The sequence below is a fragment of the Auxenochlorella protothecoides genome (assembly GCF_000733215.1).
Source record: "Auxenochlorella protothecoides strain 0710 unplaced genomic scaffold scaffold37, whole genome shotgun sequence".
NCBI lineage: Eukaryota > Viridiplantae > Chlorophyta > Trebouxiophyceae > Chlorellales > Chlorellaceae > Auxenochlorella > Auxenochlorella protothecoides.
The window spans coordinates 43,970-59,294 of NW_011934458.1; the positions used below are offsets into that span (position 1 = coordinate 43,970).

The 15,325-nt window shown below is 62.2% G+C and overlaps 1 protein-coding gene across 1 annotated transcript; it reads left to right on the forward strand.

Annotated features, from left to right (window-relative positions):
• Positions 1 to 2,572: 2,572 nt before the first annotated feature.
• F751_3497 (putative histone-lysine N-methyltransferase ATXR3) lies at positions 2,573 to 13,003 on the forward strand (the record flags this gene model as incomplete). The annotated part of the gene is made up of 24 exons (XM_011403410.1): positions 2,573 to 2,878; positions 3,190 to 3,289; positions 3,406 to 3,491; positions 3,667 to 4,067; positions 4,246 to 4,310; positions 4,608 to 4,718; positions 4,983 to 5,284; positions 5,438 to 5,551; positions 5,678 to 5,815; positions 6,016 to 6,132; positions 6,326 to 6,440; positions 6,643 to 6,727; positions 6,879 to 7,017; positions 7,256 to 7,391; positions 7,678 to 7,824; positions 8,061 to 8,398; positions 8,703 to 9,221; positions 9,946 to 10,014; positions 11,154 to 11,325; positions 11,494 to 11,579; positions 11,857 to 11,940; positions 12,203 to 12,363; positions 12,525 to 12,679; positions 12,891 to 13,003. The coding sequence occupies 24 exons, from the start codon at positions 2,573 to 2,575 to the stop codon at positions 13,001 to 13,003; spliced, it is 4,059 nt and encodes a 1,352-aa protein (XP_011401712.1).
• Positions 13,004 to 15,325: the final 2,322 nt, after the last annotated feature.

Here is a 15,325-nt window from a genome sequence, read left to right on the forward strand (position 1 = left end):
GGGGGGGGGGGGGGGGGGGGGGATGGGATCAGAGGGCAGAGGCACATGCCGTTGGGCGATGCCCAGCGCAGGAGACGCTGAGAGGGACTTCTGCCACTCAGCCAGAGTGGTGTTGGGGTCACGTCACCAGCACCAGGCCATTCTACAACCCATCACGCTGGGCAGAGTGAGGCTGAATGGAGGGCCGGCGCCGTGCAGCACCTTTCGGCGAACTTGACATTCCCCAACCCCCATTTTCAGTCACCCCCCGCTGGGGCCCCAGTCCCTGCCTGTTCCACCGCGACGCCATGCCCGGGTCCGCACTTCGCCCCGGGAGACGTCACTGCGCGGTAGATCGGGACGGCATGGGGATGTACACGACGCCGGGTGGTCTTCGGCGCGTGTCTAACAATGCTCAGCACATATGTGCCTCAGCGGGCACACGCACGCACCTGAGCAAGGACGGCCGGAGTGACTGAAATGGCGGTGTGCGATCTCTGCCAGGGCTTCCATGGTGCTCACTGGGTTTGACATCCCGGAAGGTGCTGCGCGGAGGGGACTGAAGGCCACTCTCTCGCCCCGTTCCCAGTCACCCCTACTGGGTCCTGGGGGTTGTTTCGTGAGCGCCTCCACACCGGGGCACGGACAGAGAATCCTGAGCTCCGTCAGTATGGATTTATATGCAGTCAACGGGTTTGCGGGGAAAACCTACTCCCGAAGTGGTCAGGTAGGGGCCGCACTGCCGAATCCCCGGCACCATCACTCGGGGATTTGTGCGCATGGCCTTTATCCCTGGGAGTTGCTGGCTTTGAGCATCCTGCACAGGCAGAGGGGTCTCCTGGGATCGCGATGCATTTACACACGCCCCTTCGTTACATCAAGAATGCAAGGATTCGATTCTCGCTCCAGATGTCTGTACAAGATTTCAGCCCTCCTCATCCTGGTGGGAGTCGTCCACTGCACCTCGTAGCCTCTCAGGCACGAGGACGAGCCCCTCACCACCAGTGTCCAGTGCCAGGTACCCAGTGGGGGGCGTGCTGTCCAGCAGCGCTCTGGCAGCCTCCAGGGCTGCCACCGGGTCCGCCTCATCCGGGAAGAGGGCTGTGTTGCCCGACAAATGATCAACCATGAGCCCTAGTGGGCGTGCTGAGAAGCCATGCTCCCCTGGATCCGCCTGGTTGGTGAGGAGCAGCGCTGCATGCCGCTGCCGGTTCAGCTCCGGTCCAGCCAGGGCTTCCGGCCAGGGGCACTCCAGGAGTTGCCGACTGACCTGCGCTGCAGCTGCAGCATCGCTCCGGTGGCGGTCAGCTCCTGTCCCAGACCGGCTGGGCCTCTCAGCAGCTGCCATTCAGATGAACAGAAGTTTAAAGGTGTCTCGAACAGGGTCCTGCATCGACGAGCCAGGGAAGACGGGATGAGCAGCCCGGTGGGTCATGTGTGACAATGCATGGACAGTCCCCCTGGTCACAACCTCTTCAGACCAGGCGTTGGTCTAATATGAGGGATGCAATCAAACAATCCTCGGGATGGTGGTCCGACCTGAGAGAATCAGTGTCCTAGCACAGCCGTGCTCGCCATGACTTCCCTGTGCTGCCTAGTGGACTACCTGCACCACTCCGTAGCGGCTGCCGGGACCGGCCCAGATCCCCCTCGCGTAGATTTTCAAGCGTTTATCGACACCTGTCGAGACTTTTTATAGTTTTGTGCAATGATGCGCCATGCAGTCTTCAGCGAGTGCTACAAATATCATCCTCTGGGAGGGCTTTTGCCAAGACATTTCAAGCGGATACAAGGAGCGCGCCATCGGTCCAAGTGATCTCGATCCAAATCCTCCTGCATGCATTGCTGACTTGCTGACCACATTTCGATGCACTTTGGTTAGTATTAATAGCGATACTGATCATGGAGCAAGGCTAGCACGCCATCCGGCAGGGAGAGTGCGCCCTGCTCCACGACCGACGCATCCCGCCAGGTGCAACTGACAGCCCACTTCGCGATTCTCAATCACGATGCGACCCACGTTCAGACTCCCACCCATATCCACCGTTTGGAGTGGGGATCAGGGCTCAGAGGCCGTTGCCGTGTCCTCTAGTCCTGAGCAGGGGATCCTCTCCCAAGGAGAAGGTCGGGCAGTCGTGACTGACTTGTTGCAAGCTGCACGTGAAGGCGATCTGCTCTCCTGCCTGGAAGCAGGGGATGAGGTGTATCGAAGGGAAGTCATATACATGCTCAGGTGTGTTCTATCGGGCGGAGGGATGGGCAACAGAGTTGGAACAGCAGAGCAGGTGTTGGTCTGTGGTTTGGCTAGACCACTGCCTTCCCTCTCCTGCTCCCACATGGCCTCTCCAAATCCTCACGTTGCCCTGCCTCCCATCAATTATTCGACAACAGCAAGATCCTGGAATCCTCGAAGAGCTCCAGTGGGCCGGGGTCTGCCGTTGTGGATGCATTCAGAGCCGCCTGTGCCTCGGAGATTCGGCTCCAGTTTGAGAGGGGGGAGCGTGAGCGGGCACAGGCCCTCTCAGACCTCCTGGATGCTGGCAACGCTGCGTTCAGTGGAGCGGCAGAGGGCGATGGTGGTCGATCATCTCTCATGCTGGCCCAGGGAGATTTAGCAAGCGAGGGCACGACAGGCAGGGCTCCAGACAGAGCACCTTCGGGTCCCTCCCTCTTCCTCCCGGCGTCGGCGCTGCAGGATCACCTTTCCATCTGCATCGACCCAGGGGTCGTTGCAGCCTGCGCCGCACACAAGCAGAGGGACTGCAAGCCGCGAAGGGCGCGCGCCGCGGCTTCGGCCGCCGCGCGGAAGCGGAAGGCCGGCGGCGACGGCGGGGACAGCCCCGACCCCTTATCCCTGTCAGGGAGCCTCGCTGTGTTGGATGCTGCCTCGCAGCGTGAGGTGGGGCGGGTGTTGCGTTTGGCCCTGCAGCAGCCTCGTGCCGGTGGCGGCGAGGAGGTGGTCGTCAAGTTCGAGGCGGGGGAGATCAATACACAGAAGCAGGAGGGTGCTGGAGAGCTTGGCGATGGGGATGCAGGCCAGCAGCCAACCCACCCACACTCCAAGGTGGGTGTTCCTGGTTGACGCTCGTCAGAAGTTGGGAGTCTGGTGCAGGAGTTCCCCGGAACGAGGCGTGCATGTCTATGTAAGGCTTGTCATGCTTGAACCTTCTACCAGTATCAAGTACCACCCACCACTCCACCCTTTTGCAGTTATTCCAAGTGCTGCTAGAGGAGGTACGGGGCAGCCAGGCCTTGGTCCAGCTCCAGGGCATGGGCCTGCAGCTGGAGAACACCATCTCGTCCCTAGAGGGTGAGCGGCTCCTTTTGCTGGAGGCATTCTCCCTGCAATGTCTTCTGAAAGCAGAGTGTTGCAAGGGTGAAGAATGGCTGGATCGACTGCCTCCTCGCACCATGCCCCTCCCACAGCTGGATCCTTTGAGGATGTTGGGGACGTGCTGGCGGCAGTGGCAGACGAGGTGCATGCCTGCACCGAGCGATACATCACCCTGCAGGTCGGCATCCGCAGTCTGTGTCTCTGTAGATTGGTGACAGGAGCCGTGAGGATGGACATGGTGTGCCCTTTGCAGCCTTGACTCACCATCATTGGCCTGGTGCAGAGCCCCACATTGCCACAGATGCATTGTTCATGCCATTCCCCACCTTCCCCTTGCCATTTGGTCGTCCCAGGGCGCTGCCATGCGCCGGGGCCGCCTGGCGAGCCTGCAGGACGCCCTCCTGTCCGTTCTGTCGAGCGGGCTGGAAGGGGTGCTGGCTGCAGACGGACTGCGCGGCCCCGACACCGCAAGAAAACCGGGTCGCATGGCGGACAGGGCTTCCTCAAGCGGCGCCAGCAGCCGCACTCCAGGCAGCCTCCGCCTGCCCCCCTCCATCCTTGCCAACAAGGAGCCCTTCCGGCATGGGGAGTGGCGGAAGGAGCCATTCCCGGCCCGGCCCTACACCCGCCTGAGTGAGTATGACATCCTGGAGCCGGGCATGGTCGAGCAGATCCGGAGGAAGCTGTTGACCACAAAGAGGGGGGGCTGCGATGGTCAGAACTGCACCACCACTCAGGGCCTGGGCAGCTACAGGTAGGCTGAGGGATGGGAGGACAGTGGGGGAGAGGGACATGCCTGAGGGGCCGGAGTCGAGTGTTGGGTCTCGCTGCTCGAGGTGTGATTGCCTCGCAACCCCACCTTGAGAAGATGAGCCGAAACTCCCCCCTGCCCTGCTCTGCCTGTTCCGAAGCTTGGAGCACGACTGCTTCAGGTCTGGCTGTGCGTGCCTGGCCGCCAACACAGAGTGCGACGACGCTTGCGGCTGTCCTGCTCAAGGTGGGGCAACAGCTGGTGGGGCGGAACGATGAGGGTCAGAGCTGGGAGGGGGCATGCAGGGCCTCAAAGAGGGTTTTGTCTGCACAGGAGTGTCTGGGTGCAAGATGTTCCTGGGCTGTGACCGTCAGGAGGTGTGTACAGACCCTTGACCTACGGCAAGGCCAGAGGGGACTGGTGCACCTGACCTTGCGGGTCCACCCAAGATGCAAGGATGGTGGCGGACCTTACTCCCAGTACCTCATTCCGCTCACAGCAACCCAGTACCCTGAAGACCTCACCCCCCACACCACCAAGTAGAGTGCTTGAATCGAGCGATATCTCAGAGGCAGACACTACAAGTTGGGGTGGATGTGGACGAAAGGGACGCCTGGGGCATGGACTGCTACACGCGCCGCAACATCCAAGATGGTGAGACAGGATACTCGGGGCGACAGACAAGCCATTTGTGTGTGTGTCATGGTACTTCAGGGTGTGTTGAGGTGCGGGGCTGCTTGCCCCGGTGCAGCATGATCTTCGTGGAGATGACGGTGAATGTGAAGAGGGGTTCATTCTGTACACAGAAGACCATTAACTGCTGCCATCTGCATATTCACTCGCCCTACTACCTGGGGTGCTGCTCAGGCACATATGTCCTTGATCCACCTCCTCCCACCCAATCTGCTCTAATCTCAGCCGTGCTGGACAGCAAGGCATTTGGCCAGGCCAAGAGCCCCGCTCAGCTGCCGCACCCGGACCTGTCCCAGGACGGAGCGGGGGGTGGGGGCAAGCCCTTCGGCAGCTCCTCCACCACCAAGGCAGCCGCGGCCGCCGTGGTGGCGGCCACCGCGGGCGGCCATGCCGCGGGCCTTGCCCTCGCCACCTCGCCTGCCGGTGGAGAAATCGAGGCGGAGGGGGTCGGGTCTGACGCCGCGGGCGTGCTCTCCCGCGTGCATGCCTGGATAGAGGGCGTCCTGCTGCCGGCCATCACCAAGCAGGTCTGGGATTGAAGTGGAGGGGAGGGGGAGGTTGGAGGTGATCTTTGCCCTCTGGGCGAAAGTTGTCGCAGCGCATCCGCCCACGGTCCGCGGGCAACCAGATCGTACTGTGCGGTACCTTCCCAACTTTCTCCCTCCCAAACCCTCCGCCAGGGCCAGCATGGGTGGGACATCGCCCTTGCCCTGAATCACATCCGCGAGCGAGATCAAAAAGCTGTGCCTGCCAGCGCTCGGGCCGCCAAGGCTGTCCTTGACAGGCTTGCCAAGGTGTGCGGGCGAGGGAGGGAACGTCTCGATTTATAATAACAGGCGTGAGATGCATGCGCGCAACACACCGCATTGCATGGCACTTATCCCCCAGCCCCACACTCTTGCCCTCCCCCACGCTACCAGGTGGGGTACAATTACTTCAGGCTGCACCCCAAGGGCATGGGGCTGGTGTGTAAAAGGCCAGCCGGCCTATCCCCCCTCACCTTTGTTGAGGAGTACCTGGGGGAGATCCACACCCCCTGGCGATGGTTTGAGATCCAGGTGCAGCGGGATTGGAAGGGGCGGGCCCTGTTTGCTCCTGAGTGGCATGTGCCTGGCGATATGCTCTGTTCTTCCAAGCAAAGGAAAGAGAGGAGGACCACTGGGCGGCGGCTGCACTGGCCACTGTGAGGAGCGCCATGTGCACAGGAATCAATGAACCCTCTACCAACCACAAACATGTTTACTTGACTGGCCCTCAGGACGCGGTTAAGAAGATCACAGGTGACGAGCTGCCCGATTTCTACAACATAGTCTTGGAGCGGCCAAAGGACGAAGAGCAAGGGTATGATGTCCTCTTCATCGACGCCGCCTCCAAGGTGGAGCATTCGTGCAGCACAGCCGTGCAACGACTGACGCATGTGGATGTGGCACCCTGAGCAGCGCTTGCAGCATGATGTGTGCAGGCATGTGCTACGCAGGGCAGATTAGAATGTTGTGCTGAGCTCCGCAGCCCGATTTCCCAAGAATAACCTCCCCCTTTCCTCCTTGCTTGCCCCCCTGCCCTTGCAGGGGACAATCGCGTCACGCATGAGCCACAGCTGCACCCCAAATTGCCAGGCCACGGTGATGGCCTGCGATGGGCGCCTCACCATCGCAATGCACACCCTGCGCCAGATCGCAGAGGGTGAGGCGGCACCTGGGCATGGCAGTGAACCCGCCACTGTGCAGGAGGAGGGGTAGCAAGTTCATCAGCAATTATATTCCCTCGTGCCATTCAATGGCCCAAGGAATGCTTGCTCAAAAGCAAGTGCTTGCAGGAAAGATGATTGCGGTCACGCCATGTATGTCCCTCCCCAACCCCTCCCATGATCTGGCCTGCTTATTAGGAGAGGAGCTAACCTTTGACTACTCGTCTGTCACCGAGTCTGAGAAGGAGTTCCGGGATGCCATCTGCCTGTGCAGCACCGCGACGTGCAGGCAAGCCCTCTGGGCGGTACGGCAGAGTGGGATACACTAAATGTGCATCAGCAGCAGCACCTTGTGGTGCACTTTGCATGGCAAAGCATGCTGCCCTAAGGCATGTGCCAGACAAACCCCTCCTCCATTTCATCGCCACCATCAGGGGCTCCTACCTCTACTACACTGGCTCCCGTGCATTCCAGACGGTCATGGCAGCAAAGCACAATTTTCTGCACCGCCAGGTCTGCCTCCTCCGCGCCGCCTCGCAGCCATTGACCCCGGACGACGCGGCACGTCTCCGGGTGAGGGGGTTGTCTTTGGTTGTGGGAGAGTCCACGATGCCTGGGATCTGGAGCGAGAGGATGGCCCTCTGCAGGAAGCATCCCAGGGCCAGGCCAAGGGAGGTTGGACTGGCCCCTTGTGCTACCCGCCTTCATGGCCGCTGGCCATTCCATCACTCCCTGCCTGTCCTCCACGCGCGCCCCCGCCTCGCCGTAGCGTCACGGACTGGGGTCAAGCGCACTGGGCTGTGCGGTGCAGGGGCAGCGAGTGCCCGCCTGGCTGGAGAAGTGGGCGGCTCTTGTGTGCGAGTACCTGGAGCAGGAGCAGGCGAGCCTCTGCTCCGAGCTGCTCAAGCATCCGCTGGGCATCTACACAGAGGCCACAGCGAGCGCTGGTATGTTGCCTGTTTGGGGAGGGAAAGGGGGAGATGGCTGCTCACTGGCAGGCAGGGCGGGAGGTGCATCTTGGGTTCAATTGTTACGGGAGCTGTTTGGAGTCGGAGAAGACTTGATCGAAGCAGGACCCTGCTGAAGGGGCAGGCCCATGAATTTATACTAGCTGAGCATCTGGGTGCCATGCATTCCATCTGATGGCGCGCCACAAGTCCATGGCAGCCTGGACATTCCTGATGTTTGAAGGCAGCTACCCTTAAAACCCCCCACCTCTTTACTTTTACACAGAGGCGAGAGGCGTGACTGCCAACCGCCTGCAGAACATCGTGATCACGCTGGACAAGGTCAAGATGGTGCTGGCAGCCCCGGGCCAGTCCCAGGGCCCAGCGATCTACCTGCTGTCCGATGCCGAGGTCCTGGACCACCTCTGGCACGGTGAGATTGTAGTGCATTTGGGGGGTGATGTGGGGCAATCGTTTGTGCCCTGGCGGATGGTGGGGTTATGGGAAAGGATCAGGGTGAAGAATCTGGAGGGAGACCGCCAGCTCGTTGCGATGTTGTGTCAAGTTGCGGTGTCGCAGTTGCTCAGCATCTCACCAGCACCCCTGCATGACGACCTGCGCCCACCATTCCACACACAACTCACACAATCCCGCCAGCGCCACTCGCAGGTCCGCGCAGCGTGGGTTTCAGGGCGCTGCAGGGTTTGACCCAGGTCCTGTCCTCCCCCAGCCTATCCCGCCACTTCTCCGCCACCCAGACCCGGGAGGACGTGGCGAGGCTGGCGGCCAGGCACGGCGCTGAGCTTGCGCCAGAGCTGGTGTGCCTGCTGGGCATCCTGCTGCGGGACGTGGCCGGCGTCGATGAGGCCCGCGCCGCGCTTTCCGATCTCGTGCGGGAGCTGCGCCGGGTTGACGTGGGTTTGGGTGGCGGGTTGACGGCGCTGGCCGACGTGTTGACCCTCTACGCCCGGACCCGCACCTGGTTTGCCCCGGAGAGGGGCTATGTGGTGAGTGACATGGGTTTGGGGGGACTTGCTCAAAGAGAGAAGGGGTGTGTCGTGGATCATTGAAACGATGGCGGGTGGGGTGCCATAGCTCGGAGACAGCGTGCCCCGCAGTCATGAATGGATCGGCCCAGCTGTGAGCAGCATCAATCTGGGTGGGACGATCTCACAGTCTACATCCTGTCCCAGCGCACTATCACACAGCCGGGGCCAGCGTCGCGCCCGCATTGGCCTGCCCTGAGCTCAGAATCTCAATGCCCCCGCCCAATGGCCTCAACACCCCCCCCACCCCCCCCGCCCCCTACAGAGCGTCGTGTCGTCGCCCGTACCCCTGCACCAGCTGCACGACCTTCATCTGGGTCAATTCCCCCGTGCCCCGGGCGCCGGGACCCGGGCAGGCGCAGGGGTGAGCAAACTGTACCGCCCCACCTACCCCTGGGGCCAGCTGTCGGGCTGGTACAAGCAAACGGTGGCGGACCCCACCGCCAGCCTGTCGGCGGAGCGGCGCGGCAGCATCAGCCTGCCCGACGTGGAGAGCTGCTTCAGCAAGGGGGGCACGGGCCGGACGCCCTACAGCGCCAAGGAGCGGCGGGACCTGCTGGAGGCGCTGGCGCGCCGCCCCGACGCGCAGTGGCGGTCGGGCACCATCTTCTCCTTCCGGAACGAGGCGCGGGTGTATGGCAGCCCCATGCTGGACGATGCCTGGGACAGGGTGGAGGGCAGGGCGGGGGGGCTGGAGGCCGTGCTGCAGGAGCTGCGGGACGCGGATGTACCGCCCACCTTTGGCGGCTCGGCGGGGAGTAAGGCGGGCGCACGGTCGAGATGCGTACGGACTGGTCCTCCAGAGTCTTGAGGTGCTCCTGTGGAATTGTGAGCCTGGTTAGGGCGTGACCCAGTGCCCATCAGAGAATTCTCGAGTCCGCTGTGTGAAGGATGTAATATCATTGATGAGTCATCGTCACGCGTTGAAATTTCGGCACGCACAATGGAAGCAAAGGCCTTTGGCGCGCGCACCTCACGACGTGAAGGCTGAATTTAATATACTGAACCCTGTACTGGCTACCAGCTCTTGTTCCTGCTGGTCCCGATTCAGCCTTGGACGCAGCAGCTGTGGTCGACATGGCAGGTGAGGATGCATCACTAGGAGCTTCATGGTCCCAATCCGGGTGCATGCATGGACACTGGTAAGCAATCATATGTTCTTTCATATTTGACCGATGCGCAGAGGGCGGCAGTGCCCCCGCTAGCACCAGCGGGACGGGAGTTCCAAAGCTTGCTTCCGACGGCAGGTCTGAGGCCAAGACGAATGCTGGCTCGGACCCCCCTGCGACAGCTGCTCATCCAGAGGAACAGCAGGGTTCAGCTGGCGAGGATGAGGACGATGAAGATGATGAAAATGATACCTGTGGGTTTTGCATCTTCATGAAGGGTGGAGGCTGCAAGAAGGCTTTCAATGTGAGTCGGGGTTGAGTCAGTCAGGGGGGCAGGGGTTGCGAGATGCTATGCAGAGCATGTTCGGACCACTCAACTCAAATCACCTGGTGCCATAGGCCTGGAGCAAGTGTGTGGACAAGGAGCGAGAAGACGGCGCAGACTTTGCATCTCGATGCGGCGACCAGGTGAGCCTTGAGGCTTGGTATGGCACGCATTCGTGCATAATTCTCTCTTGCTGCTCGGTGGATGTGTGTGATATCTCAATCTCTGGACCCCCAAAGGGTGCAAGAATGCCTTGGTTGCTCCCAACAAGTTCGTCCTCCTGATCCCGACCTCTATGGACTACACAGACGATTGCACTCAGGGAGTGCATGCTGGCACACCGAGATTATTATGCCCCGCTCCTCGAGGATGAGGAAGAGGCTGCGCGGCTCGCACAGGATGCGGAGGCTCAGCAAGAAGCAGACAAGCAGCAGGCAGCAGCAGCAGTAGGCTTGGTGGATGCTGAGGCTGTCGCTCAGCCAGGGTCTGACACGACTCTTTAGATGAAATGCATCAGCTGTAATGGCACAAGCTATGGCAATCTGAGAATACTTGTTCCAGCTTTGCATGGAGCGTCAGAGCGAAAGGAGAAGGATCCGCACTAACGATCTGGGCGCGAATTCGAACTGAAGTTCCCGATGAACTGGCGATCAGGTGCCCAAGAAGGCCACATGCAAGAATAAGAATAATATGAAATAAACAAAGAGTTGTAATGTTATTGAAAATACCGCCATCACATCGATCGTGATCCTCCACGAAGTTCTGTTGTGCATCGGTCGGCTACCGGACACCGCTCTCACGGCGAACACATTTCGAGCCTACGCTTCTATGAAGGCAGACCGCTCTTGGACCCGCTTGGTTTCGAGAGGCCCCTGATCTTCACGGCCAGGCCTTGCTCCGATGAAGCTGAAGGCCACCTTGTCGGACAGAGGCCTGCGAGTGTTGGAGAAGGGTTTCCTACCCACATTCGAAAAGTTTGGGAAGAGCCTGCAGCTCCTCCTGGATCCCCAGGGTGCATATCTCTGTCAGACAGAGCAAGACACTGATGGCCTGCTCTTATCGGCACGTGTGGCTGCGGTGAGATAATTGTGAAGGGTGGTTGGGGAAACAATCGACTGCAGCTGCAAGTTCTTGTGCCTTTCTTCTTTGCCCATCATTGTTGGCTTTTTATGCTGGAGATGTTTTCAAGCTGAGAAATTGTCAGGCCACGGAAAGCTGCCAGAAAGGCCTTGCTTGTCTGTGCTGAATTTCCATCAAGTATCAACTCCCATACCTCCCTCAGGCGGTCCTGTTTGAGCCCGGCAGCTTCCACATAGAGTCGCGCTGCGACAACAAGATAGCCTTTGCACTGGATACCGCCCTGCTACTCAGGGTGTTGCATGCTGCCGCCGCCAACGATGCCTCCAGCCTCGAAATGCGGCTCACCATGAGGGCCTGCTCGAGCAGCATGTCAGGTCTGGACCTGGATTAGATAGGTTCTGCGCAGGCCACGCCTGGATGTCACCAGCATGGAGAGCTTACTCTTTGCTGGGATGACGTGGCTGGGTGTTTAACCATGAGAACTGAGGTAGGACAGCATGCTCCTCTTCAGCACCAACAGTGCCCCGGTCCCTGCACAACAGGAGCCGTGTCATCCGGCAGCGAGCAGACATCGCAGCGTCCCGTCCTTTCCTTTGCATGGCAGGGGTATGACATGAGCATGGTGCAGGTGAGGCGGTGGGGCCTAGATCTTGCAGAGTTGGGCATGCTTGATGCGTGTTTCAGAGGGCATCCTCTGCCCCCACGCCGATCCCTCTTGATGCTTGCTGCAGGACCTCCCCATCACCAGGCCATACCCTGCGAGCCAGGTCTCTTGGGCGGAGCTCTCCGGGCCCGGCCCTTCTGCACAATCACATGTCGTGCTACATGCTGCATACCTGCGGCGCAGGCTCTCCAGGCTTTCATATCCATGACACGCATCTCTGCATACCCTGCGCACCCCACAGGTTGAGCAGCTGGTGTCCCTGCGTGACCTCAACTCCCTCTGTCCTTTCTACTTGGACATCCAGCCTGAGATGCCACGCTTCCAGGTGGGTTTGCGATCGAGCACTGGCCGCGTCATGGGATGGCACTGCTCTGAGCAGCTCCAGGCGATCTCGGGAAAATGTGCTGTAGTGCGCAGGGTGTGGGGGTCGGGGCAGTGGGCCCGAGTGCGCATGCATGTCTCCACAGCGCAGCTGGGTCGACGCCTGACGTCGGAGAGCAGGCGCCACGCTCCACTCTGTCCCTGTGCTGAATGCTGCCCTGCCTTGACTGAGCCTGTGTGGACCCCTGCACCCCTCCGCGTCACAGCACCTGGCGGAGAGGCTGAAGGGCCTGGCGGCGGAGCTCCACGTTTCCACCACCCGCCACGGCAAGGCGTACATGAGCGCCCATGTGCCAGGGCTGGGGCTGGGCTCGGAGACGGGAGCCCTGCAGGTCCTGCCGGTGTCCATGGCGGTGCCCAGCGCAAGGTGCGGTGCGGGGGGTGCTGGATCCCCTGGTGGTGTTGCGAGGGATGCTGCCTGTGCGACTGCACACACCCCTCCCATGTGCCACCCATGCAGTCAGGCAAGCCAAGCCTACTACCCATGCCCGCACCCACGCAGTCCCCTCCTCGTCACTTGTTGCACAGGGCGTCGTCCCGGCAAACAGACCCGGCGGAGAGGCTGGCGGCGGCCGAGGCCACGGGCCACGCCGCCGGCGCCTGCACGGTGGCCAAGCACCTGTCCCGCGCCCTCCTCGCCTCCCAGTTCACGGGACCCGCCCAGCTTCTCCTGGGCATAGCAGGTGGGCACCGGAGGGTGCCGGAGGGTGGTGCTTGGGGCACTGTGGCTGGCTGGGGTGCCCAGACTGGGGAGTCGGGCTGCAAAGGGCAGGTTGACGATGGGATTTGTGCAGCCGCACTACTCCTGGGGATGCCCACCTCCTGAAGGAGGTGAATGCCAGCAAATGGCCCGTCCTCTCCCCAGCTGAGCGGGCCCACTCATCCGGACTGCAGGCGACGGTGGCTTTGTGCACTTGCTTTGCATATACAGCGACCCGGAGAGCTCTGCAGGGTACGATGACTCCATGAGCCTCAGCTTCAAGCTCCCCGTACGGTCAGACGGCTGAGCGCTGGGCGGGTGCGGACCCGCCGGGGGGCACGCTGATGAGGAGCATCCCCGGACTGCTCGTACCTCCCCCATCAGCCCCATCTGCGTGCCTGTCTGGTTGTTCGTTTGGGTGCTGCACCATTCAAAGTCGGCTGCAGGGACCAGGGCAACAGCAAGGCTCGTCAGGCCGACCCCAGCTCCCAGGGCTGGGAGCAAATCCATGCCTGCATCTGCAGAAGGATGTCAGCGAGGGAGTCCATCGCCGGCTGCGGTACCTCCACATTCTCGTCCTCCAGGCGCCCCACCAGCGACCTGCAGGTTGTCGCCAGCGCCGTCAAACCCCGCACGGCGGTTTCCTTGACCAGGGCTCGCCTCGGCAGCTGCGCTCCTCCTCTGCGCCGCAGATCCCTGGGCCAGCGGGGGCCAGCAGCAGGGCCGAGGGGTGCAGTCTCTCCCAGCCTCTGGGTGTTGGGGGTGATGGGCTCCTGGGACCCCTCATGAGCCTCAGAGACTTGATGCGGCCCGCCAGCGCCCACGCCTCATCCCTATGCCCACTGGCCAGCGTCCGCATCTCGTCCCTCTGCCGACTGGCCGCCTTGTGCGTCTTGCCCAATCGCCAAGGGGCCGCCACTGGCATCTCGTCCCTCCGCCAACCGGCCGTTGCCGGCAGAGGATGCATGCGCGTCCTGGACAGTAATCAGCACCGCGGCGGGACCTGGCGACCCCTGTCCGGCAGTCGACCATTCCGTTGACCTCCTCCTGGGGTCCCGCGGCTCGAACCCGGGTGCAATCCGCACGCCGCCACAAGGTGCGATCCGTGTGCCGCCCCCAGGAGCGTCCCCCTGCCCTTCCCAGCTTTTGAGGAGGCGGACGGCGGTAGGAACGCTGCAGATCAGCAGGTTGCGAAGGTGCACGATCACCCTCGCAAACAGTGCGAGAGCAGAGGGGTTCAGCTCTGGCAGCTTCAGCATGGGACTGAACACGCTAGGGGCGAGTGCATGGGTGGCTGCACGACTGGCTGCACAGGTGGCCACGCGGTGGGCAGCATGGGCGGCTGCCCAGGCAGCGGGAGATTTATATTACAAGGCTGCTGTGGCTGCTGCGACCAGAGCATGTACTTCACAGACGGCTGCTAGGGCTGCTGCTGCTGAGGCTGCTGCTGCTGCTGCTGAGGTTGAGGCTGCAGGATGGGCCATGGTGGTTCCTGTGGGACGACAGCAGGCGGCTCCACGCCGCCAGCAGGGCCTGCGGCGGCGCCTCGCCCCGCCGCCGCCCGCGCAGAGATCATGGCGCACAGCATCCTGGACGCCGCATGCTTCTTGTGCAGGAGTAGGTGCTGACTGTGCAGGAGGGCAATGGCGTGCGCCAGTGCGGATTCCGGCGGCGGCATTCGCCCGGGGCCAACCTCGTCCACCTGGGCCGGTTCGGGCGGGCTGGGGTCCGAGGAATGGGGAGCCGGGGCCCCGACCCAGGCGCCCGGCAGAAATCGTCCGGGCCGTGGCTGAAGCCGGGGGCGGCTCCGGTTCTCCCAGGGACCCCAGAACTCGTGGGGGGCCCGCGGGAAGGCCCGCCAGCATGCGCCACGCCGGCCACGGGAGCGCCAGCCTGCAGCGCAAGTTCACTGACCTGCAGCTCCCTCCGAGCCTTGGCCGCCGGTGGGCTGCGCCAGCCCATACGTTGGGCCATGCCTCCTCCCGAGCACTATTCTTTGCGGCCTGCCCCTGAGCCTCGGACTGGCGGGGAGCGGGCCTCTTCCGCCCAACAGCATCCCGGACCTCCGGCTCCAGCATCTCGGCTGCCCTGCCACGCTGGGCCAGACCCTCCAGGGTGCTTTTGGCTTCCTGGACGGCCATGTTGGATGGGAAGTTTAGGGAGGGTGGCACGTCATCTGGGTCATGGCCAGGCCTGGCATGCTCTGGGGTGCAGGGGGACGCATGCCAGCCTGCACACGCGCAGTCGCTTGCGGGGGCGGCCGGCAACCCCCTCTCCCACCGCTCCTCAGAGGAGGAGGCCGTCAGCGCACCTGAGTACGTCGATGGAGCACCGCTAGGCCGCAGGCGCCGGGGCCCACCGCCCAAAATGCCAGCACATCGCAGGTGGTGACCTGGCGCTGGTGGAAGAGGGGGCTGAGGTGCGTGAGCCATGCCTCCCTGTGGAGCCTCCCCCGGCGGACGATGATGTAGAGCGACCCCCACGCCATACTGCCGTCCAGAATCACTGGGCACGGTGTCAGGGGGTGGGGGGGTGAGGGGAGGGAGAGGCTGGGAGGTGCGCAGTGCTCATGGATCAACGGAAGACGGCCCTGTCTGTCAGATTCGAGGGTGACAAAGGCAGGGTGGGG